The sequence below is a fragment of the Emydura macquarii genome, unplaced genomic scaffold (genome assembly GCF_026122565.2).
Source record: "Emydura macquarii macquarii isolate MOO-44397 ecotype Brisbane River unplaced genomic scaffold, CSIRO-AGI_Emac_v2 contig_2897, whole genome shotgun sequence".
Lineage (NCBI taxonomy): Eukaryota > Metazoa > Chordata > Testudines > Chelidae > Emydura > Emydura macquarii.
Window position 1 is genome coordinate 11,828,813 of NW_027133034.1, and position 26,488 is coordinate 11,855,300.

The 26,488-nt window shown below is 44.0% G+C and overlaps 1 protein-coding gene across 3 annotated transcripts in view; it reads right to left on the reverse strand.

Moving 5' to 3' along the window:
• Nucleotides 1-1,448: 1,448 nt before the first annotated feature.
• Nucleotides 1,449-26,488, reverse strand: part of FANCC (FA complementation group C) — a 135,846-nt gene continuing 110,806 nt past the window's right edge. For 2 of the 3 annotated variants that reach the window (XM_067568984.1, XM_067568983.1), the window contains 7 exons: nucleotides 23,746-23,845; nucleotides 22,667-22,742; nucleotides 21,697-21,778; nucleotides 21,205-21,237; nucleotides 14,441-14,615; nucleotides 10,115-10,315; nucleotides 1,449-1,852 (listed from right to left, as the gene is read on the reverse strand). In XM_067568984.1, coding sequence (XP_067425085.1) covers nucleotides 1,709-1,852; nucleotides 10,115-10,315; nucleotides 14,441-14,615; nucleotides 21,205-21,237; nucleotides 21,697-21,778; nucleotides 22,667-22,742; nucleotides 23,746-23,845 — 811 coding nt within the window. In that variant the 3' untranslated portion in view covers nucleotides 1,449-1,708. The remainder of the gene's footprint in view (nucleotides 1,853-10,114; nucleotides 10,316-14,440; nucleotides 14,616-21,204; nucleotides 21,238-21,696; nucleotides 21,779-22,666; nucleotides 22,743-23,745; nucleotides 23,846-26,488) is intronic. The other variant, XM_067568985.1, reaches the window with a different exon arrangement.

Genomic DNA, 26,488 nt, shown 5'->3' on the forward strand with positions numbered 1-26,488 from the left:
GCTACTAGGGAAACAGGGTCTAGTGTCGTGGGTACGGATTCAGAGCCTGAGAAATGAGGAAGATGTTACGTCTTTTTCAGAAAAATACATAAAAAATGTGCAAAATATAAAAACTTGGTATGCTCAGTATATATCTTACCTATTGCTCCATTCATTCAAAGTAGTAGATTTACCACCAATAAGTGAAAACTTGCAACAGCCAACAGTTCACTACTGACTTTTCTTTTTAATTTAAAAAGTGTTTTTGAACCAAACAAACTGCTAAATCTTTACTATTGCTGCATCTGCTCTGAAACAAATACAACGAGCACTTTAATGAACAGATTAGAAAACTGTGTAACTTTTGTAACTATTTCTTTTATGATTTATGTAACCCCATTCCTTTCCTGAGTTACTTGGGAGCAGGCAACACTCATCGGTGTGCAAGGGCACCTAAGGTTGCTGACAACAAAGGAGAGCCTGAGTATCCCAGTGATGATGTAGGATAGGTGGGAATCCTTTATCCACCCCTCTGCTGCAGTCCTGGCCCTGCTTGAAGGGACTCTCTCTCTACCTCTTCTCAGGCCCAGTCAAAGTCTCTCTGCTGTGCCCCTTCCTTTACAAGCCCTGCCCAAACAAAAGAGTGGGGGGGGGGGCTCACACCAGCTTCACTACAGGCCCACCTCAGTCAGCTCCAGGTTCAATCCTTGCCCTGCTTGGGCAATGTCAACAACCTCCGAAGCTCCCTGCTCGATCAAAACTCCAGCAGGCTCTCAGCAGCAGCTTTGGGACCCCAGCAGCAGGCACCTAGCAGCCTCCAGCCTGGGCCGCACTCCACCCAAGCACCAAAGTGGAGTCCACACATGCCTTTCTCTGACTCCCTGGAACGGGAAGAGTCTCTCTCCTTTTTCCCCAAGACGTCATGGGAGTTGTAATCTCCCAAGATCTTCCCAACTGTAAAACTCCCAGTTAAGTTCCAAGGCCCCTGAAGTACAGGGTGCCTACATTTACAATAGGTATTAATGTAAAAGATTACTACATAGAAGTTCAGCAAACATCCCTACTCTGACATACAGCAACAGGATACCAGGTGAACAATTTTTCTGCTGCTATGGAAGAAACATGATACTCACATAACTGTGATAAATTAGGGTAATTGCAGCACACGTGCATGAGCACACACACGCACAGTCTTACTGCACATAAAGTACAGACCTTAAAACTAGACAATATATGACAATGAAGGACTGAATATAGCTCCATCCTCCTTCACCAGATTTGTTACTCACAATAACGTAATTTTTCTGAACTTTCTCTCTTCCTTGTAACATTCAAACAGTACTTTTGACTTATTAATAATTATTTTACAGAAGAAAAGTCCTCCTATTATTATAGCTTTTGTTTCCACCTCTAATTTCTGTATTTCCTGGACTAAGAGAATTTACAGAAAATCTAGACCACAACCAGGTCATAATGTGGGCAACAATGAGGCTGTGAATAAACAATGTTTAGATGACATAGGTCCTTTGTAAAATAAAACATTATGAACATTTTCAACCATCTTTAGGCTGCTATGTTCTAACAGAATGACATTTCCAAACACTTTATTATTTTCATACATGGGGAGAAAATACAAAAAGAAAAAACTGAGTTCCCTCTCACCCTTTATTGTAGAAATGATCTGATCAGCTGGTTTAGTCACTGGATTGATCTGGATAAAAATACAAAATTAATCCATAAATCTTAGTTCTTGAAGAAGTTCATTCACCAGCTTCACAACCTTTTGGGTTTTTAATCCAAGTTGGTTAAATCTGAAGGCAGTACGTATAAGAAGGCCTAAAACTTCATTGGTTGTATTGCTTGCCACAATCACCTGAAGGAAAAACAGAATGGAGAAAGAAAGGAAATAATCTAATTTAGATATATTACTCCAAGGGCAATAATTTCTAGCTGTGCACTAAGAAACCAACCGAGCTCTAACTGCAAAGAAAAAAAACCCATTTAGTCATTGGTGTGATCTGAAAAACAACTAAGTTCCATAAAGCATGAAAATAAATTCCTCTCTAAGAAAGAAGGAAAAGGGTAATGAAATCTCAGGACTAGATTTGAAGGTGCAACACAATAGCACTTAGTGCACCAGGAACGAGTTTTATTCCACCTTCCCGTCCTGCTGATCCCTGATGGCTGCTTTGTACCCTATATCCCACTCTGGTTTTCTAACTCCTTCTGCCTCTCACATGCCCTCAGACCACCTGAAAGCCCCTCTGCCAGGAGGGAGGAATATAGGAGGGGCTGGCATAGCCTATGCTAGCTCAGGACTCCCTTGCACTAGGGGGAATTCTAAGCTGTTGCCTTAAGGCAGCTTTAAATTCTCTTTGTGCTGCTGGTTTAACAGGACCAAGGATCTCATCTTCTGTCTTTCAGTAAAGGGTTGTTATTGAAGATTAAGATGCGGCAACCTAACTGTTAAAGGGTTTCATTGATCTATCAAGGACAGGCAGCACAGAAAACCTGGAAAATAAAAAGACCCAAATGAAAAATTATGTATGCTTCCAAACAACTTAAAAATACTATTCTTATGCTAATGAATAATCAACAGTCATTTTCTATAATACATCCAAGATTTCTAACATATCCTAGCAGTCCTTAAAGAAAGTTATGTTACATTTGTTTATTCCAACTAATAAAAGCTAGAAGGAATAATCAGCAACAATAATGCTCCAGTTTCATTCACTGCAAAATGAATTTCCTCATGCATTACAGGCCTTATAAAAGATAAAAGAAATACAGTATTCTGACACTGGAAGGAAGAATTTCCAGACAAAGTGCTAAAGCAAACCAATGATGTGAAGTCCTGGCCTACTTGTATCAGAGGGTTGGACTTCTTGTAAAACGATCTATGAAAACATTTAAGAGATGTAGTAGCTAAATAACAATATAATAATCTAACATTTATGTAGCACTATTGATCTTAAAAGACCCCTCAAAGCACTTCACTGTATATAATATGTATGTGAATCAGTTCATCCATCAATAAAATGCAGCCACTTCTGGGATGGAACATGACAATTATTTAACAGTTCCCAAGAAACAGCACTACTATAAAAGAATAAAAAATTAAAGAATACTGCGTTTTCTTGGTAGTCTATTGGCTGTACAATATGAGAATCAAAGTTCTGGACTCAAGACAAGTCTTTTGTTGCTAGGCTAACATGGACACAAGATACTATTAAGGTTTATTCAGTCCCCAGTACAGGGACAACCTCATATTACTATCTAGCAAAACTTTTTACCTACTGTTGGCCTCCACAGAGAACTGTGTCCAACACTACTTGCTGAAATGAGTATTGTTAGTCACAGGAATTGAGTTGGAGTATTTAGATAAGGAATATTATACCAATGTTCCACACTGATTTAGAAAGAGGTTAGCTAATAATGGGAAGGATTTACTGAATTAGGTCATTTTGTCCAACCTTCTGCAAGTGTAGGATTATATAAATGCAGATCTCAGAATGGATCCTAGTGCTGGGGCACACGTTACCCACATGCACAACAATCAGATTCTTTTGGGCACCACTGTCCCTTGGGGCTGTGCTCATGCCCTGAATGGTCTCATGCTCGGGATGTTCTCATATTTCTTCTCCATACACTGGCATAAAGGTTGGCATAGGTCCTACTATCCTCCAGTTTCTTTGCCAATTCAGAACTGCAGAGCTATAGGACTCCATACAACTGGGGAAGGAGGGTGCGTCATGGGATTCATTTGGGTAACTACATCTTGATGAACCACATTTACTTTAAGGTAAGTAACTTGTTTTCCACAGAACATTTTAATATTTTTGTCAAAAAAGTGAATGCCCAAAACAGAAATAGTCCAATTAAAAATGGCACTGCAGTGTTTTAGTTATCTCCTCTGTAAGGTAAGTAACTATTCTTCTCCAATTATTTTTCCATATGGATCCCACTACTGATTACTAGTTACCCTCCTGGCTTGGAGGGGGTAGGGGTCCTATTTAAACAAGGATTGCAGGACAGCTCTACAACAGCAAGCATCTGATCAGCAAGTCTCAACTAAGAAATAGTCTTGGGAGAACAAGTGAATAGATTACTGTGTAGTGTCCTGCAAATTTCTAAGAACATAAGAAGGGCTATTACTGGGTCAGACCAATAGTCCACCTAGACCAGAGTCCTCTCTTCTGACAGTGGCCAGTGCTAGATGTTTCAAAGCGAATAAACAGATCAGGCAATTTTCGAGTGATCTATCTCCTGACATCCAGTCCCAGCTTCTGGCTGCCAGAGTTTTAGGGACACCCAAAGCATGAGGTTGTATGCCTGACCATCTTTCCTAACAGCCATTGATGGACTTGTTCTCCATGAATTAATCTAATTTTTTTAGCCCATTTATACTTTTGGCCCCTCAACATCCCATGGCAATGAGTTCCACAGATTGACTGTGCGTTGTGTAAAGAAGTACTTCCTTGTGTTTGTTTTAAACCTGCTGCCTATTCATTTCATTAGGTGACCCCTGGTTCTTGTGTTATGTGAAGGGCAAATAACACTTCTTTATTTATGACTTTATAGACCTCTATCATATCCCTACTTAGTCGCCTTTTTTCTAAAATGAACAGTCCCAGTCTTTTTAATCTCTCCTCAGATGTAAGCTGTTCCAGACCGTTAATCATTTTTGTTGTCTGTCTCTGTACTTTTGCCAATTCTAATATATCTTTTTTGATATGGGACAACTAGAACTGCACGCAGTATTCAAGGTGCAGGCATACCGTGGATGTATATAGCAGCATTATGATATTTTTTGTCTTATTTTCTAGCTTTTTCCTAAAGATTCCTAACATCCTGTTAATTTTTTGACTGCTACTGCATATTGAGCAGATGTTTTCAGAGAACTATCCACAATGACTCCAAGAACTCTTTCTTGAGTGGTAACAGCTAATTTAGACCCCATAATTTTGCATGTATAGTTGGGGTTATGTTTTCCGATGTGCATTACTTCACATTTATCAACACTGAATTTCATCTGCCAGTTTCTTTCCCAGTCATTCTGTTTTGTGAGATCCCTTTATAACTCGTTGCCATCAGTTCTGGACTTAACTATCTTGAGTAATTTGTATCATATGGAAGTCTTAGCACCTCACTGTTCACCCCCTTTCCCAGATCATTTTTGAATATGTTGAACAGCACAAGTCCCAGGACAGATCCTTGAGGGACCCTGCTATTCACCTCTCTCCACTATGAAAATTGACCATTTATTTCTATGCTTTGTTTCCTATCTTTTAACCAGTTACTGATCCACGAGAGGACCTTCCCTCTTATCCTGTAACTGTTTACTTTGTTTAAGAGCCTTTGGTATGGGACCTTGTCAAAGGCTTTCTGAAAGTCCAAGAACACTATATGTACTGGATCACCCTTGTCCCCACACTTGTTGACTCCCTCAAAGAATTCTAAGATTGGTGAGGCATGATTTCTCTTTACAAAAGGGATTTAATCGAGATGCCTCTTAAGGAAGTAAGAGGCTGCTTGAGCCAAGCTAGAATGGGCTATAATATGCACAGGTGGAGTTAACTTTGCTAACTTGTAGTAGGATCTTAGCTAGTTAGATACAATAGTCTTTGAAAAGTGATGGCCTCACCCTTAACCCTGTCTCCAAAGATCAGTCTACAGGAGATCCTGAAAGGTCTTTGTTTCACGAGAGGACTCCAAGTTTCTAAAACTAAACTGGGTCTTTAGTAAAAGAACTATTTACAGAGTTTCTGCAACTTCAGCTAGTATTCCAGCCACATGCCCACTGACTGGCTTCCTGGAGCATCCTCCAAACTCCCCTGCAACCTGTGCTCCTCCCTCTGAGTTCCATGTCAGTTGCTACATTTTTCTTTTTAAAAATGATTTGTTGTTGTGTCTTTTGTGCAAGCATCTGCTGACTTGCTATGGCCAGAGCTTGCTAACACACAGCCCACCCTAGGGAGACAGTCTTTATAAACAGTCTTTTGCAGCCTTTTAGGCCTAATATTCCTTCAAGTGTGCTGGTTTTCAAAATAGTTTTATTTCTTGCATAAGTTATCCCTGTTGGTAGGGAACTTGTTTCCCACCTGTTTCTGCTTCCTTTCTGTTGGATGGTGTCCTAATGGTCCTTCTATGGCACTTGATCTCCTCAATCTAGCCATCCTTGAAGTATGAATTGTGTTACTGTGTGTAGCACACTATCCTAGTCAGTGCTTTGTTGGATTGCCTGGAACCTCCCATCAGAGATGGGAATGTACTGTAGCATTTTGACAAACTGTGTGTTTACTCTAAAGATATGCTCCTTGCTCAGTGCACCTGCCACCAGTAGTGACTTTCCTGGGCAAAACATTATCTTCACATCATAAAGCTGGAGTCTCCGTAACATGCACTGTAGTCGCTTGAGTGCACTCAACTGTGGCTTCCTCATAATGCTTTCTAACAGCTGATAATCAGACTGCATGTCCACCTTGTGCCAAAAAGTACCCTGGAGGAATAGTTCCATTCCATAGAGAACAGTGTGTAGCAAAGAACCTTTGGTTTACATGGATTGAGCTGGTTGTCTGGGGTGGTGATTTCCCTTCGATAAGCCAATCACCAAGATTGAGGTACATAAATCTAGATACCTTGTGATCTCATGTAAACTACCACAACAGCCAGATACACTTGGTGGAAACCCTCAGTGCTCCAGAAAGCCCAAATCTCTCCTACAAGGAATCTGAGGTATTTCTTGTGAGCTGGATATATGGACAGGTGAAAATAGGCATCCAGAAGGTTGAGAGCCTCAAAACAGTCTTGAGGGGATTATAGAGGCCAAAGTCATCATCCTGAACTTGAAACAATGGATGAACTAATCAAAGCATTGGAGATCCAAGACAGGGCATCTTGGGCTGTTCCTATAAAATTGGGACATCTGGTCACCCTAGGTGCAACCCACAAAGGTACGTAGGTGCCTAAATTCCATTTTTTGGATTAGAAAATAATGGGAGTAGAACCCTTGAAGAAGTTACTCACTTTGTGCAGTAACTTTGGTTTTTTCAGATATGCATCCTTATGGATTCTTGGGTCCCTGCACTGCTGATCAGAGAACATCAGTAGCAGTGTCCATTAGGCCTGCATGTGCTATCTCTCCTCATGCTGCGCCACGAGACTAGCCAGCACACATGGGCTAACCCATGAGAGAGTAGAGAGGAGGAGAGTGGGTTGTGGAGTACCCATAGGGGGACACATCTTGAAGACCATTGTTACTGCACAAGGTGAGTAATTTCTTCTTCTTCTAGTAGGGTCCCTATGAGTGCTCCATTGTAGGTGATTCCCAAGCAGTACCCATATTGGCGGACTGTGACTTTTGAGTCAAGTCAGTGATGGTACTGTGGAGCCAAATATGGCATCAGAGGTGGAGCACCCAGTGATCACATAATATTCTGCAAAGGTGTGGACTGACATCCATGTCACCACTCTATAGATCTCTGAGATAGGGACAGTCTTGAAGGCGACGACAGATGAGGAGATTGACCTCGTGGAGTGTGTACGAATATTATCTAGAGGGGTCATATTGCGGACTTGGTCACATTGCCTGATGCAGTTCAAGACCCACCTGGAGAGCCGTTGAGCCAATATTGCCAAGCCTTTGGATCTTTCCGCAATGGAGAGGAAGAGTCTGGGGGACTTCCTGAAGGCCTTTGTCCTGTCCAGGTAGAAGGCTAGGACTCTTCTAACATCTAGAATATGTAATATAGCCTCTCTGTTGTCTCGATGAGGCTTGGGATAGGAGGTTGGAAGATGAATCGATTGGTTCATGTGAAATGGGGAGGTTACCCTGGGAATAAATTTTGGGTGTGGCCTGAGCGTAACCTTGTCCTGAGAGAATACCTTATAGAGGGAATGGGCCTATTTCCCCATCTCTGTTGGCCGAAGTAATCACTATCAGGAACGCCATTTCCATTAAGAGGTGAGTAAGTGAACAGGTGGCCATGGATTTGAAGGGAGACCTAGTCAGTCCTTTCAGTACCAGGTTTAAGTCCCACGTAGGAGTAGAAAGCCGAGGTTGTGGAAAGAGGTTTACAATACCCTTAAGGAACCTTTTGGTGGTCAGGTGTGATAGCACCAAGTACCCTTCTACTGGATGGTGGAAAGCTGTTATGGCTACTAGGTGGACTCTAAGAGAGCTTAATGACAGCCCCAATGCTGGGGTCTGCCATATGGTTCTTACAGGATCAAGAAGGGCCTCAATGATAGGAAGGGCCACTTTTTGAGGAGAAAGATGAATGGTTTAGGTTGTGTGTCCTTGACTTACTCCAGAGGTATCTGGAGAGAGTTGGCCACTCTCTTTGTGAGATCCTGGAACAAGCGAAAATAATCTGCCAGGGATGGTGGGGGAGGAAGATACGTTTTTTGGGGTCATTTCCTCCTCAACATCGCCCTCTCACTCTTCCAAGACTTCCTCTGGGGGCTCTGAACCCTAGCTGAAGGAGGGTGTCTTGGGGGCTCATAGGTGGGGCTAGGAACATGAGAGGCATGGGCCGGTATGCAGCCCAAGGGTCCTAGTATGGTCACTGGGGTGGCAGTGGCATGGAGCCCGGTGGCAGTGCCCATGGATGACTGAACCAGGGTGGTAGTGGTGGGGCCATCTGTGGATATATCTGCGGGGTCCTGCTGGTATCGGGCATCATAAGGAGCTTGGGGGAAAAACTGAGATATCTCCTCTTTCAGTTCACTATCCGAGCCACACACATAAAGGCTACAGCCACATTCTGTCACTTCTCTCTCCTCAACATGCATCTTTTTCTTTCCATCCCCATAGCTAACTCTTTCATTCAGGGTCTCATTTTATCTTATCTCGGCTAATAAAACATCCTCCTCTCTGGCCTCCTTAAAAACCTAATTCCCTCCACCCATTCAGTGCTAACACTAATTTACACTGCCTGTTTTACATGATGGAAAACCCCTCCAAACTGGAGGATTGGGCCAAAAGAAATCTAATGAGGTTCAACAAAGAAAAGTGCAGAGTCCTCCACTTAGGAAGAAAGAATCCCATGCACAGCTATAGACTGGGGACCAATGAGCTGGGCAGCAGCTCTGCAGAAAAGGACCTGGGGGTAACAGTGGATAAAAAGCTGGATATGAGTCAGCAGTGTGCCCTGGTTGGCAAGAAGGCCAATGGCATATTGGGCTGCATTAGGAGGGGCATTGCCAGCAGGTCACGGGAAGTGATTATTCCCCTCTATTCGGCATTGGTGAGGCCGCATTTAGAATATTGTGTCCAGTTTTGGGCCCCCCAATACAAAAAGGATGTGGACAAGTTGGAGAGAGTCCAGCGGAGGGCAACAAAAATGATTAGGGGGCTGGAGCACAGGACTTATGAGGAGAGGCTGAGGGAACTGGGCTTGTTTAGTCTGCAAAAGAGAAGAGTGAGGGGGATTTGATAGCGGCCTTTAACTACCTGAAAGGGGGTTCTAGGGAGGATGGGGCTAGGCTGTTCTCGGTGGTGGCAGATGACAGAACAAGGAGCAACAGTCTCAAGTTGCAGGGAGGGAGGTCTAGGTTGGACATTAGGAAAAAGTTTTTTACTAGGAGGGTGGTGAAGCACTGGAATGGGTTACCTAGGGAGGTGGTGGAATCTCCATCCTTAGAGGTTTTTAAGCTGCGGCTTGACAAAGCCCTGGTTGGGATGATATAGCAGAGGTTAGTCCTGCTTTGAGCAGGGGGTTGGACTAGATGACCTCCTGAGGTCCCTTCCAACTCTAATATTCTATGATTCTATGATTCCAGCTGCTGAATAGAGTAGGAAGTGATTGAGGCCTGGGAGGGCGAAGTGTTTACATTCTTAGGCTATAGAATGTATGGCGTGAGAGACCTACATAAACCCATTTACTGTCAGCTATTACTCAAAGCATGTCTGTGGTTCCATAGCATAGGCAAGGACTTCTCCAGTGGGGTCCTGTGGAAGCACTGTCAAGAAGGAGAATATTTTGGCTGTAGCTGTAATTTAGGATAGCATGATTTTTTTTAATTTTATGTGATCAGCTTTTTACTAAAAAGGAAAAGTTTCAACGAGTAATTAAAAAAAAAAAAAAAAAAAAAAGCTTGCTGTCTCTAAGCTGAAAAACATGAAAACACTTACATGGGAAATAAACTCTTGGGCAATCTTGTGTCCACCAGAAGAAAAGAGCAAAAAACTAATCAGAAGATGCCTGACAAGGCGTTTGGTGCAAGACTGCCTAGTATCTGTTTTAGTGCTAGCTGCAGCCTGCAGATCTGTGACGGAGAGGTTTGTACAGCTGAAGAGCATCATCAGACGATCATACACTGCCCGAGCTTCTACCTGTAGGAAACAATTTCAAAAGATAAAGAATCAGAGAAAAATAAAAGTTGTGTTTATGGTTATTTTTTCATGAGATTTGTTCACTAACAGGAATCTGAAGCTTGTGAAGAAATCCCCAAAATATGTCAAGAGCTTGAGTTTAAAAGGCACGGCAGAGAACAAGGAAGGAAGGGCAGTGCACATTTTACTTACACTGGTTCAAAGAAACATAAATGGGCAAAATGGAAAATTCTTTACTTTCTTTGGTCTTGCAAACTAAGCAGTCAGGGCACTGAGCCAGGTTTTGACCTTTTTTGTAATGAAAGGAAGTGGAGAAAATCCCTCAATAGAATGCAGTCAGATTTTTACATTGTGGGAAAAAGAACAGAAAGCTCCTTGAAGGCTCACTTTCAATATTGCAGCTACAAATCAATTAAACTCCCATGCAATCTGACCTCAACTGATAAAACAATCCAATAAAAATGACAGGTTTTGGCTTCTTCCTATATTACTTGTAACATATTTTTTTACTTTGCCTCTTGGAGCAGCCAATACAAATGTATTGTACCATCAAAACAGAGAATGAAGATTGTGGTGTCTACATAATAGGAGTTGTTAGCTCATCATAACCAGCTATTACAAAACATATTTCATTGTAATAATTATGTTCATTACATAAAAAACAGGAAACATAAGGGCAAAAGCAAAACTTACCACCTTAGACCCAGCCCTACCAATGTTCTTGACTTCATTTTAGTTTTAGCTATTTGTTTCCTTGCACTTACTGATTTTTTTCACATTAACATTTCTATATATGCTATCTTGAAAGAGTTTGCTTTACTGGAAAGATAATTTCTCACTGAAGTCTGATATATCCCAGGTTACACTAGGGATGCTATATAGCACTAACGAGATCACAATAAAAGTTTATGAGAAATAATGAAATGTTATTGTTCCACTGAGATTGGATTGCCTCCACAAAAGGGCATTTGAATCTTACTCCTTCCCATTTCACTACACTACACTGATTTCCCCTTTCAACTATTCCTGAGTTGATTTGAATCAATAAGGAGGCCTTGCTAGTGGCTACATATATCTAGACTTCTTTAATGCTAAAAATAATATTTTGGATTTTAAATCATTCTTTGCTACTCCACCGTATTCAACGCAGATGTTATGCTTTCAGCTTCCATCTAGTGCTGCATATGATGTGTGTCTAGTTGCAGTGTTTCAGTCTCTCCTTCCCTTCATCAGGTGCTATAAAGTCCTCTTCTTCCTCCTCTCCACTGCAATGACTACAGGATCCCATACCTATCAGTCTTCACATTCTTTTCTCACTAAGTTCTCATTCCCATGTCCCAGAACTAGAGAGAAGAGGGTGGCAGGGGGGCAGATATGTTGACTGAGCAGTGGTAAGTTAGAAACAGGGTTGTGAAGAAACAACCTTTCTACTTTTGGGGAGTAGTCAGGACTTTAATGAAACAGGAACAACAGAGTAAGCAGCACTAACAAAAGGAGAAGGAAATAGTAGACATTGAGATCCCTTCTATGCATATGGAATACTGTCCTTTTTCTACCCCACCCCCACACAATATAAAACAAATAAATGAGTTAAACTAATTTGTCCCAAATATAAAGTGATTTTATTTTCTATTATCAGTTTGGTATTCTCAATGGAAATACATTAAAAACTTTGGAAAGCGACAAGATTGTCCATTGAGATCAGATGCAAGAGCTGATCCATATCCAAAGGACTTATATCCTAATTCAGTATTTTTAAAGTGTGCTAAATTTGATTATTAAAAAAATTCAGAATCTTCCTCCCATTCTCACTTACGTAGCAAAAAAAAGTGTCAATTCATAAGGGATTTTTTATGCTGAAGTATAAACCTTGAAAACAAGCATTTGTAATGGAAGTGTCAATTATCTTAACTATGGCACTTGAGCACAACTTCTTATATTCTTCAAGATAAAATAAACACTATTTTTCCACATATATTTAATCAGAGTATTAGTTAAATAGTGTCTTCTGATATCCTACAAACAAAATGTCCAAGATCCTTTTCAGAAATACAAAGAATTTTAATGCTGTGTGATAAGCTGAGGTTTTAAGTAAGATCAAGAAAAGGCTACCTGCTCAAGACCTGATTGTTGATTGGCTACTTCCCCTTTACATGGCTCTGGCAAAGTGGCCATAAGATGCAAAATCTGACTACTGGGGAATATCTGGGACAAAGAAGGATCCCTGGGTTGGGTAGAGCTGAGATATGCCCATGCCCACATCCATAAGTAAGGATAGGGTGTGTATGGCTGTATTCCAACTATTTCTGCTTGCTGCAACAATACCTATAGTCATAGATAGCCAAGGTTAAAATAGTGCAGCTCTTAGGCTGCTTTAACCTACTAAGGGCATCCAACAGGTCCCATTGTAAGGTCTGAAGCCTGGTTTTTTTGGCTAAGAAGTAGAAGCCATCTTAGGAGAGACAGCAGCCATAAACTAAGAAGCACGTAGTCACATCTTCACATTCCTGAAATTACATCAAGTCAATGTAATATCGGGCGGTTAAGAAGGTGCTACTCTCGTAATAGTACCTACCACCAGCAGATAAAGAAACAAATCTTAAGATGATTAAAGAAAACTTAGTTTGATAGCATTCTGTCTGGCAAGGAATCACTTATCAACAGTTGTGGTTGTAAAATCTACACCATTTATTGTTATTCTTTATGGTACCCACTTCTCTATTGTTTATCTGAATTATTTCTGTCTGGTTCTTTGATTGTTTCTGTCTGTTGCATAACTAAATGTGCAATATTTAAATCAATTAAGGTGGTCGGGTGTGATTGGTTAAAGAATTATTTCGCAGTATGTTAGGATTGGTCAAAGAATTACTTTGTAATATTTTAGTAAAATGATTGATTAAGACATAGCTAAGCAGGACTCAAGTTTCACTATAAAACTGGGGTCCAAGAGGGAAACCAGCAGGAGGGAAGAGGAGGAGGAAGAGAAGAAGAATTTACCTCCAAGACACAGCCGAAGATCAGAGCAGCTAGAATCCTCTGCACGACCGTGACGTGCAGCAACCAGAACCCAGACAAGACTGACCTTGCCTGACCAAGTTCGCTTGGTAAGCATAGCATTGTATGTTTACCATGTGCATTATGTTTGGTAATTGTTAATAAATAGAGGTTAAGGATATTACAGCGTAAGGCTCTCTCTCCAGTAAAAGGTCCTGCAAACCCACAGTAGAATATACCCAGAGCCTTACGAATTGGGAAAGGGTGTGTGTACTTAAATTAACCATGTTAGTTTCACCCTGAGCCCTAAGAATGGGTATGAGTGACCCTGACTCCTAGAGAGTGAATTGGGCAATGGTAGATGCCTTTCCCCAGGAGCCATACAGACTGGGAATGGATGTGAGTGCCTAAATTAACTGGGTTGTGCCTGCAGCGCTATGGATTGGGAAAAGGTGGGGTGCCCTAGTATGCGGTAACAGTACCATGATGGCTCCAGAATAGGGAAGAGCAAAGGTCACATAAGGCCCACCTTTGTCCCCTCTGTTCCTGTCCTGAGTGGCATAGAGAACCAGACCATTAGTGTTTGAAACAAAGCTAAGTGGCTATGCCATAAGTTAATATAAGAAAGACTGAATTACATCATCAGATCACTGCCTAGATTCTATGATGACAGGTGCAACAGAAATCAAATTAGATAGATAATGTTAGATTAGATTCACTGCTGCTGAATATGAATAAAGAATGCTGTACTACTATTATTATTACAGTGCTCTCACTTTTAAAATATGGCTGTCCTACAGGACCCTATGTCACAGGAGCTCTGAAATCCTGTCACACAGTGATTCAAAAAAAGCAGTTACAGGTCTACCAATCAAGCTGATTTGATACTATCATATTTTTCAGAAGAAAAGTCAACAAAGGCATTATGGACTACAGTACACTTTAAAAAAAACACTTTCTAAATGTCACCAGTTGGAAGAGCCACAAAAATTATCTTGGAACCCCTCTACTGCAGGATTTTAAAATTCCTAGAGGACCCTGCAAAGCCCAGCCGCTTTCCCACATTAATGCCTCAATTTTAAAGTGTACGATTGGCTACTAAATACTCTCAGCCACAGCTACACCACTCACCAATGTTTGAGTCCTCTGCTCTTTATCATTGTGTGGATTGTAGTAAAATGCCAGCAGCCACAGCAAAGCTTCTGAGGATTCATTTTCAGACTTCAGCAACTGCTCTGCAGCAATATCTGCCCATTCTCCAAAATGAACAAACAGAAACCAGCTCTCAAAAAGGTCAGCAAAAGATCTGCAAAAGAATCAAAATACATTTCCGTTTTGGAAGGTGACCTTCATGTTATATTGCAACTTCCTTGGTGGATTAAAACATCCATTTTGTAGCAGTAGCTTGACACATAGGGGAAAATTATGTCTAAGAAGATATGACAAAGCCATTAAGGGCCATCAACAGTGAATGACTTTTCCCTGGAACAATGGATTTTCTACTGGTAGAGCCATTGACTTTGAATTACTCTTTACCCAGAAAACTTTTGGGAGGGTAGGAGAGAGGAGAAAAATGGCCGTGGAGCCCAGAACTCTCCCAGCTAAAACATATTGGCAAAAAAGGCCAGTGACTGTATTTAAAAAGGGATAGTTCCCTGAGCAAGAGGTCAGTCCACTGTCATCTGCCAGAAGACCAGATTAAGAACTCCACTGGGTTCATGGGAGGACAAAAAAAACCCCAATCCTTTCCCTCCAGGGTGTTAAAGAAGCATCTCATCTTTATTATTCCACTGTCTTTGTCCAGTTTTCCTTCATTATTCCCCCCCGTATTTAGTCTTCTCATTGCACAACAGGGTACTGCTTCTGTTGCTTTTAAGAGCAGAAAGCAGGATGAGGGCTGCTCTCACTTATCCTCAGCAGTAACATGCACAGTCATAGGGTTGCCACCCTCCAGAATTGTCACTCCTATTAGGTTCAACTGTTAGATCAAATGAAGGGCTGTGGGATGGGATGTTCAACCCACACTTGCCCTGAAAGGGTTAATGTAGGCTAAGAAAGGGGCCAGTTAACCAGACAGGCCACATCTGAGGAGGGTCTGGTGGCTTAAGTAATCTCCTGACTGAATGAGGGTGCCCAGCTGATGAGGAATGAGGAGCGCTTGCTTTACAAAGGCAGGAAGCTCATAGCAGAAGAGGCCCCAGGGAAGTAGTCTGCAGTCACTCCCTAGGAAAAGGGAGGTGTGTTTGGAGGCTACAGAACTAGGATAAGCCCATGGTTACTCCCTGGAAGGAAGGAGTTGTGAGGCTGGCAAATCCAGAAAAGGGGGTTGCGAAACTGAGACAGTGAGAGTTAAGCAACCAGCAGCCTATGTGACATGAAAACACCCGTAAGGACATATTAGAAGAGTACTGAAATGGTAAACAGGGCCATTCCTTATAGATAGTTATCAAAGCCATGTTAAATAGAATAGAGTTCTTGAAGTATAAGCTTGTCTTGTTAGAGAATCAGAAGTAGAAGCTAATTGTATTTCTTTGTGTTTACCTATATTTTATTAGAAGTTTAACAATGTGTTCTAATTAGCTTTGTGACGGGGCCAGCCCTGATGGCTATAGGAGGGTGCTCCTATTTGCGAACTAGGAAGGTGGGCGGGCGCTCAAGGCCCCTCTCCCAGCCTAAGGGGAGGAGCCACCGGACCTAGAAAGCAACTGATTCCGTGGGACAACAAATGTAGAAACAGGAAGGGGCGTGACAGTCAGAGGTATAAAAGAAGGGAACCGGAAGGGGACACTGAGCAGAGAGCCTCAGACAGCGCCCACCGCTCCCGGAAGGTGTCAACGGAGCCAGTGGACGCCGCCCAGAAGAACTCTGCCCGGAGACGTGAACGGAGAAGGGAATGGAAGTAGGCCCCACAGTCGCAGGACGCCTCCCCAGCCAACCTCCCCTCCCTGGTATTAAAGATGGCGACTTTGGCCAGGGCCAGGTTGACGAGGAGGTCCCGCGACTTTGTGGGGCCACAGACGGGATGTGCATAAATAAACAAGTGCGGGGAAAAATGCAGCCAGAACCTGCCACCCTTCCTCCAGGGGGAGACTCAGGATCCCTGCAGAGACCCAGTGCAGTCCTGGCCAAAAGAACTCCAGAACTGTCTTCTGGAGGTAAGCCAGGAAACTCGGGGTCGGGACCAGGTGTTGAGGCGCTACCAGAGCATGGACAGGACCAGCTGGTTGAGGACCAGCGCCCTCCCTCAAAGGGAGAGGCACCGGAGCAGTCCCGTCCAGTTCTGTAACCGCCGCACCACCCTGTCCGTTAAATCTTGCCAGTTTTCTGCCGGGGAGGGATGGGTGGCAGAAAGGTAAACGCCCAGATAAAGCAGCGGACCCGTGCTCCACCAAATGGCTTGAAGCGCGGGTGGGAGGGAGCTCGCCCGCCACCCGGCCCCTACCGCCAGGCCAGAGCTCTTGGCTCAGTTGACCCGGGCGGAGGAGGCTGCCGAGTAGACGGCCAGGCAGGCCTCCAACCGCACCAGGTCGCCCGGGTCCTGGATCACGAGGAGCACGTCGTCGGCGTACGCTGACAAGACCAGCCTCAGCGCTGGCTCACGGAGCACCAAACCTGTCATCCTCCGACGGAGGAGACAGAGGAAGGGCTCAATGGCCAGGGCGTACAGCTGGCCCGACAGCGGACAGCCTTGGTGCACTCCACGCCCGAAGCTGACCGGTTCGGTCAGGGTCCAGTTGAGCTTGACCAGGCACTCCGCGGAGGCGTACAACACCCGGAGAAAACCCACAAAGCGGGGCCCGAAGCCGAACACCCGCAGGGTGCGCAGGAGATACCCGTGGTCCATCCTGTCGAACGCCTTCTCCTGATCCAGAGACAGGAGGGCGAACGACAGACCATCCCTACACCCGAGCTCTAGGAGATCCCAGACCAAATACAGATTGTCGAAGATGGTGTGGCCCGGGACGGTGTAGGTCTGGTTGGGATGGACCACGTCCTGCAGCACGGACCCCAGCCTCAGAGAGACGGCTTTGGCCGCGATTTTGTAGTTTGTGCAGAGGAGCGAGATGGGACGCCAGTTCTGGAGGTCGCGGAGGTCCCCCTTCTTGGGCAGCAGGGCGAGCACGGCCCGCCTGCACAACAGGGGGAGCTCTCCGCTGGCCTTGGACTCAGCCCAGACGGTGGTGAGGTCCGGGCCGAAGATGTCCCAAAACACGCGGTAGAACTCCATGGTCAGCCCGTCCATGCCCGGGGATTTGTTGGTGGGCATGAGGCGGAGGGCTTCCAAGAACTCGGCCAGAGTGAGAGGGAGCTCCAGCCGGTCCCGGTCGCCCGTGCCGACCGTGGGAAGTTCGTTCCAGAGCATCCTACGGGCGGCGGCTTCGGTCTGATCCGGGCAGAAAAGGGCGGCATAGAAGGCCCGGGCCCTTCCACGCATCTCCACCGGATCCGTGAGGGGGACGCCGTCCTCTACCAGAAGGCAGGTGACGTGCTTCCGGGCCCCCTGTCGTTTCTCCAGGGCGTAGAAGAAGCGGGAGCCGCGGTCCATCTCCCGAAGGAGACGGATGCGGGATCGAACGAAGGCACCCCGAGCCCGAAGGTCTTCGAGGGCACGGAGCTCCTCCCGCTTCTCCCGGCACGCTCCGCAGAGGGACGGATCACAGGGGCTGGCGGCCAGACGCCTCTCAAGCTCTAAATCCTCCCACTCCAGCTGCTCTATCCCCGCATCCCTCCGCTGGCTGGCCCCCCGAGTGTAGTCGCGGCAGAAGAGCCGGGCGCGCACCTTCCCCATGTCCCACCAGCGCCGCGCCGAGGGAAAGGCGCACCTCTGCCCCCGCCAGGCCTGCCAAAACTCCCGGAAGGACGCCACGAAGCCCACATCCTCCAGCAGGCTGTTGTTGAAATGCCAGTAGGCCGGCCCCGGCCTCTCTGCTGTCAGAGAGGCCGTCACGGTCACCAAGTGGTGATCCGAGAACGGGGCCGGCCGTACGCTGGAGGAGTGGGCCCGCGAGAGATGGTGACGAGAGATGTAGATGCTGTCCAACCAGGAGTGGCTCGACCGATCTTCCCCCACCCGGACAAAGGTGAAGGTGACGGTGTTGTCCGGGTGGTGGTCCCGCCAGACGTCCACCGGGGACGGCAACCGCTCCTCCCCACTAGGCTGAAAGCAGAGGAGGAGGGTGCCAAGACAGGGGGAGAAGGGAAGGCCAATCCAGGCAGGGGCACAAGGAACACACTCACCAGCCCTGGGTGGAACACCGGCTCCTCTGGCTGCACTGGGGGCAAGGACTATTTCAACTTGGGGGGGGCGTGCAGTGTGGGGAGGGCAACAAAAAACGGGGGGGCGGGCAATTAGAGGGGGGCCATGAGCACCATGGGGCAGGAGTACTGGGCCAGGGCAGAGGGGGAAGAGGGCAGCGGAAGGGGGAGGGGTGGGGCTAAGGCAGGGCTGGGAAGGCTCAGGGGCAAACCCACTGAGCCTGGGCGGGGCAGTAAGCAAACCAAGGTAGGGCCAGGTCAGTTCAAAGGAACAAACAAGCAAACCAGGGGCAGGGCAGGGCAGGGCAGGGCAGGGCAGGGCAGACGAACAAACAAGCAAACCAGCGGCAGGGCAGGGCAGACAAACAAACCAGGGGCAAACAAACAAACAAACAAACAAACAAAGCAGGGAGGAGGCTACAGGGTGGGGAAAGCTGCAAAGGAAGCAGGGGGCAGTAACAGGGAATGGGGGAGGGGGAAGGGAAGGGGCAGGGGTGCCCCAAGGGCGGGGGCCAGGGAGGGCAGCAGCAGCAGGGGAAGGGTGCTCACGGCAATAGGGGGAAGCAGCAGGCCCCCCAGGGCCCCCAAGAAGGAGCAGGAGCAGCAGGGGCTCCCCAGGGCAGCAGGCTCCTCCAGCAACAGTAAAAGAGGGCTGGACGGGAGGGATGTGAGCCCCACGCTTAGCAAAGCCCTGTTCCCTGGGTAACACAGACAGGGTTACTCCAGGTTAATTGGGGCACCTGAAGCCAATGAGGGAGCTGGCCACAGCAGGTAAAAGCCTCTGTTTCAGGCAGGCAGAGGCAGCTGAGAGGGACTTGAGGAGCGGAGCGGAGCTGCTACAAGGCGGGCAGCCAGTGGAGGAGCGGAGCGGAGCGGAGCGGAGCGGAGCAGCTACACGGCTTGGAGCTAGTGTGGGTGTTGCGAGAGCACCCAGCCACGGGAGTTAAGAAGGAGCCCGTCTAGGCAAGACCAGGGGACGACGGCCCCAAAGAGCCTGAAGGAGGACCACAAGCAGGGGGGGCTGCAGACAAGCGACCCAGGGAAGGTAGTAGCCCCTGGACTAAGCTGTTTGAGGCTACTCCTCGCAGGGTCCCTGGGTCGAGGCCCGGGGTAGAGTGCGGGACCGCTCCCCCACCCCACCCCACCCCCGGCTCCCACCCAGCCACATCATCGGCATAGCCGAAGGGAATGCAGACCCACAGGGCCAAACAGGCTCACCTCGCCACAGCTTGTAGATGCTAAACTTTTGTTTCTGTCAATGATATTTCATTACTATATTCTATTGATTCAGAGATCAAAAAGGGATATTAACATGTAGATGGAACTTATGGTGTAATGATATCATTGTTTTTATTTCTCTTCGAAGTTTGTACCTATGAACCGTTTGAATGGTTAATTGATTTGTGCTAATGAATGCAACTAGTTACTGATGTATGACTAGGAAATAGGAATTAACTTCAAAGCAACAATATAAATTACCTATCCTTTCGCCAAGGAAGCCCTGCTGTTGCCACAACCTGCTTCAGCGATAAAGGAAGTCGGGCCTGATCCTGTTTTATCTCAGATCTGCTTAAGCTTTAACAGGGAAAGTCTAAGGGCTGGTTCACACTTATCGCGCGATTCAGCGGCAGTCAACGGGAGTTATGCAAACTACACAGAGTAGTCTGCTCTGCTTCCCTTCTGTGTACTGTTCTCACTGCGCTGAGCGGCTCAATGCTACGCTACTTGAGGGGGTAGATTTACTCAGTCGACTTCCTGATCGATTGAGCAGGTTTCACTGACCGCTCAATCGATCAAGAAAGATCGATCTGGCGGCGGCAATTTTGCCGCCATCAGTCTGAACATAAGCCTTAAGGACTAATGTCTCCAAGATGACTCTGGATTACCCCTGCAAATTCTCATGGAAGAATTTGTACAAACTCTGCACATGGATTGCCTACTGGAGTATAACCTATGGAATTGATTCTAGAAGGAGTTTTACAAATCATCAGCCTCACCATCTCTGCTATGAAAATTACCTAAGAGCTTTATTCATATCTATATGAATAATGATTTTTTAACCACAATTACTCTCTCTTCTTTTTAATAAATCTTAGATTAATTAATAAGAAGTGGCTGTAAGTGTGTATTTGGGTAAAGATATGAAATATTCACTGACCTGGTTGGTAATGTGTCCATTCTCTTGAGATTGGTAGAACTTTATATATGGTGAATAGGATTTTAAGTAATCCTCACTACATAGATGTGGCTGTCTGGGTGGGAGCCAAAGGCTGGATTGCTTAAAGAGAACTGTATTTTTGGCTTCCTGATAACCTAAAAGGTATTATAGAATCAGTTTGGTTACTGGCTTGATGAAATCCAATTACAGAATAAGCCACCAGTTTTGGGGAATGTTTGCCCTATTCTTTGCAGTTTGCCCTTGCTTTAGCATTCTCAGAATAGCCCCTCCAGCAACCACGGTCACAGGGGAACAGCAAGAAGGTAAGAAAAGGACTCAGGAAAAGGCAGTAAAGTCAAGCAAGGAACAGACTTTAGCTGCGATTAAATGGTTCCTGCGCTGGAATAGTAGCAGGCAGGCCTGGGTTTGACTGCCTGATGGTGCCACTTTCTCAGTGGCTTGCAGGGGATAGGAAGATTACCTGAGACTCCTGGTGAGGAAAGACGATGATACTCTGGAAGAGGGAAACACACAGAGGGCCAAGTCAGGAAGAGGGAGCATCCTGAGATGCAGAAAGAGCGGCAACAGAGTGTGCAGCAAGCAGCAGAAGAGGACCTCTGACCAGGAAGGAACTAATCCCTAGAGTGGCTAGGAGAAAGCACCCTTAGCGGTGAGTGGACCCCATCCCAGGGTGTAACTATAAGGCCTGATTTTCTGAAGTGCTTAATGACTTGACCTGCAGGTGCTCAAGACCTCTGAAAATCACATTCATAGTTTAGCAGGCCTCCTTATATCCGAGAATAGCCTATTTTCCTATCCTTAAACAGAGCTTGTATTTGGGAACTAATAAGAAAATGGCAATTAAAGATAATGAAATGTAATCAACCAAGATTATGAACCACGTGACTTCTCACAAAGTAATAGAAGGGGAAAAAAAGAAATAATAAAGGATAATCTAATAATTATTGTTTACCTAATGCTTTTGTCTTCTACTACTGCTTTAAGCATGTCAGTAATGTATTTCAGGTGCTGAGACCACAGTGTAGGTGGCAAATCTAGAAAACATAAAAAGAAAAGTTATACCTAATGAAACAGACTAAAACAGAACAACATTTGGTACTTGGTCAAGCTAGAATTAGAACTTGCTAGACACATAATTCAGTCTTTAGTAACTGCGTTTCATTTTTAAGCTTTCCTATCATTTTCAACCATATCTATAATAAATTACTTTATGTTCTTAGGACAGAGGTTCATTTGTAAAATACAGGACTAAAGCTCAGGCTATTCATCAAATGAGGGAGGAAGGTGGGTGGGTGTTCTCATCAATACTAATCTAGTAACTCTCTGTTTATCCTAGTGAAGTGCCCCTGTCCTCAGCAGATATTGACAATCATGCAGAACTGTCACATATAGCATTAGTTTTCTGATATGCATAAATGGGGACAAGGAAGACCAAACTTATTTTCATTTGTGACTTAACTGAAATTAGGTTACCACATGTCAGAGAAGAGAGAGGCAACACAATGTACTAATACGTCTTATATTTCAATATGGGAGTTTTCACAATGATCATTATTGGACTTACAAGACATGAACATTGAATACCTTTCTAGTCCTTGATAACTGTGTTTTAATTCCTAGAATCAGCTTTGTTATATTGAAAATAATCTACCTTTCTTCTATTACTCTTATTTGGTTCTGGTTGTAAGTTGTTTAAATCTATGCCATTGCATATAAGTTATATAAAAACCTATGCTAAAAGAACATGACAAAAGTTGTAAAGTCAAGCACTCAAAGATTAGGAAATGTGAGAATTAGGGAAACTTGTGCAACCTGACTTCAGCCCCCTTGTGCATTATTTTGTGAGGTTATCTTTCGTGGAAAAAAAATAAAAGTAACTGCAGATTCCGTTAATGCTACAAACAATTAAAGGCAGAACTTACCAAAAGGATGTTTAAGTAAGGCTATAACAAGAGGCTGATGAAGATGAGGAAAGTAGGCCTTCAGAGGAAATTTATGCTAAAACAAAAAGTCAATATTTTAAAAGAGCTTTGTGGTCAGCTTTCAAGAACATAAAACCATATAGGTTCACCTAATGTAATAATCATGTATAATAATAGTGCTGTCTGGCATAAAGGAATGTTTAATTAGTTTTAGACGTAACATTTAGATTTTGTATGAAGGAGGGGAGAGAAAAGAGAGGGAAGTAGGCTTACAAAATCTAGTTCCTCCCAAGGGGAGGAACACAGTCATACATAAACCATCCATAAATTTAATACAATAATATGAAATACCAACCACACCAAAGCTTGTGACCTATAAATATAATTAGAATTTTCAAGTTCACTGTTCTGGGAATTTAAACTCTGAGTGGCTGATTTTCCCCTCAGTAAAGCCTGTGAAAAGCACAAGTTATTCCACTGAGGTCAATTGAGTAAGAATGGTGTAAAACTATCAGGAGAGGAAAATAAGGCACTATGTGGGGAAATTTTAAGCCTTAGACTGGGCAAAGAGATTTGTTATATGCTTGCCTCATTTGTTGTAATCCTAGTAAAGGGAAGGACATATTTTGGTCCTTTGAACTCTTGGATGTTCAAACCTGAGTATTTTGTATCTATGTATGTATTTTTTTTTCTTATTATGTTCAGCACAGTGCTCACTAGGATCTCTGCTGCTGCAAAATAAATACTTGCCTACGGTCTCTCTCATTCTTTCAATCTAAGATTGAGGATCATGCTGTAATTCAGTATGCAGGCAGATGCTGCAGGGCCAGGGTAACAATATGTTAGTGGACTACCCCAGCATAATTCCAAATAAATTACTTCTGTTTTGCAAAAGGCATATTGGTTTTGTACTTGTCAGTGCCTCAGCTATGTCTTGGCATCCATCTACAGCAGTACTGTGAGAGCATTATTTGGTTCATTTTATTATATAAGCATTCTTAAATCTAAAATTGTTCTTTTCATGCTAAATCTGATAGCGTCTCATTTAAAAAATGATTAAAAAATAGAACTTGACTAACCTGCTTATTATCCTTCTGGTGAGCTTGAACAAAACACTGTGTAAACACCTGTATTATGGTCATTACTTCTGGAGCTCCATTGGTTTCCAGGAGTGCATTCCTGAGCATTGAAAAGTTAAATTACGACAGATCAGATTATTAGTCTGTCAATCACACAACTGTTAGCTGAAAGGGGGGGGGAAGAAAGAGCGCTCTGTGTTGTAGCCTTGAGCTGTGTCCGAACTCATCAGGCTATAATGCCAGCATGGAAGTTGAGGAAACTAACTTCCCTTTGACATTTTTTAAAGAATACACACACACCCTTTGTGATAAATGCAACATTGTCCTTTGACAAATATTTCACACTTCATGCTTAATTTTTAAAAGAGGGTAGTACCTGTGTCCTTTTTTTTTTTGCAGCTGCAACCCATACAATTAGAGATCTAAATACCTACTTTGAGGGGTAGCCATGTATTTAGGTGTCTACATAATAGGCGTTGCATCTGTAACAAATTGTAGAGCAGGAAAAAGGGGGGGGGGGGGGGGGAAGGATGGCATCAAAAATGTCTTTAAGACTCATCCTGCAAAGCACTTAAGCACAAATTTAATTTTAAGCATATGAATATGAATATTGGCTTCAATATGACTAATCACATGCTTAAAGATAAGCATGTGCTTAAGTGCATAGCTGGATCAGAGACTATAGGCAGTTCCCAGGCTTATCTACAAGGGGACATTCAAGGTGAATGAACTACAGGTGTGATGTCAACACACCTACATTAAAGCGTGTTATACCCCCACATGGATGCGCTCGTTCAGGAGTAAGCGGCCTTCAATTGCTTTACCTTAATCCCCCATATTACAGCTAAATGAATCCTAAATGAGAGCATCTCCATGGGTGAGGAGGGAGATAATTTAACGTGCTCTAACTTATGAATATTGACTTTACACCTTTAGTCAACTTGCCTTAACTTTCTTGATTGTCCCCATATAGACATGGCTTAAGATTCAACAAGTAGAATCCACTTGGGCATGTTGCACGATGCAAGAATAGCATTCATGTTGCCTAAAACTGGTGGTTGCACACTGGTGCACTCTTACTGTAGGTTCGAAGAAGAAAGTTCAGCCTAATTCATATTTAGATTAGGCAGTGAAAAGATAAAGAAATCTGAAAAGACAATACAAGGAGATGGAACTTTATCATTTAATAATACAGTTGCAGCTAAGTCATGTGACTGGTTAGTGATTTAGAAAAATAAATAGCAACATGAACAGAAATAAATGTTGTACCAAAGTCATATTGTATATCAGCAGTTGTTACCACTAATACCATAATTAGAGTCTCATGCATTCCGCAATGATTTCAGTAGTGAAATCACCAAATCAGTTCTGGAGGTCTCATATGTCAGGCAGATGAAATGCTCTAATTGGCATTCTACAGGACATAATGAAAAACCCTGAGCAAGTGGAGTAGACAGTGTAAAGACAGCTAAAGCTAGGGGCTGGGAAAGCTGCTTTCCATTCCCTTCTTTGAAAGACGTCATGATAGAAAAAGCAGATTCTCCATTTCTCCTGGGGGCCGTGTAGGAAGTTCAGGGTACGAAGCCTAGTGGGATACCACAAGAATCAGTATTAGTGTCTTATTTAACATTTTCAGTAATGATGTGGAAGAGAGAGTAAATATTATATTGCTAAAATTCAGAAATGATACTAAATTGGAAGTAGATGTGATCACCAGCAAAAACAGAGAAACACCAAAGAGGAACATTAAGAGGTTAGATACATGGATCGAAAACAACTAAGTAAGATTCAACTTGGAAAAAACACAAGCTAACATGTCTGGGATAAAATAATCCAAAACATGAACTCAATGGGGAGGATGTGAAACATGGGAAGCAGTAATGCTGAAAGAGACAAACGGGTGAATAGCAACTTAGACACGAGTTTCTAATATTGCTTTGAAAAAAACTAATGGAGCAAGGAAATAATAATCCTTCTCTAACAATATCTCTCTAAGCATGTTAGCATGACTGAACCTGGATTATTGTGTTCATTTCTGGGTACCACTTTACCAAAAGGGTAACAACAAACTGGAGGGACTCCTGACAAGGACAAAGAAAATAAACAGGAGGCTGTAGGGACTTATTTATCAGAAAAGATTAGAGATAGCTAATATTTGTAGCTTAGTGACTAAGAGGACAGGGAACATCGTTTTCAAATAAAAAACAGTTACTCATCTTCTCATAACTGTTGCACATATGTTGCACATATTTGACTGTAATGGTATATGTGTCTCATGCATCAGTGCCGGAGAGTTTTCTTTGGTGATACCTGTAGGAGTAGTCCCGTCCACTCTTTGTGCTCCTCATGGAGGGCATAAAGGGCAGAGCCACCCCACCAATGTTTCAGTTCCTTTGTTCTAGAATGCAAATGGTAGATTCTGATGTACTGAGGAAGAAGGCTAGGTCATGTGATGAACATATGCAACATACCTCAAAGAGCTATAATTATGAGTAACTGTTTTTAATTCTTCAAGGGTTGGCATATGCCCATTACATTGTAGGCAGCTCCCAAATTGTTCTAAAGGCAGTGGGGGTCGGAGTGTCATCAGAAGAGGGACTGAAGGGCTGCTTTTCCCATATTTGCATCTTTCCTTGATGCAATAGTGAGTGCATAGTGTCTAGTGAATGTGTGGACAGAAGACTAGGCTACTCCCCTGTGAATGTCCAGAATAGGGACACATCCCACCAATGCTGCAGAAGCT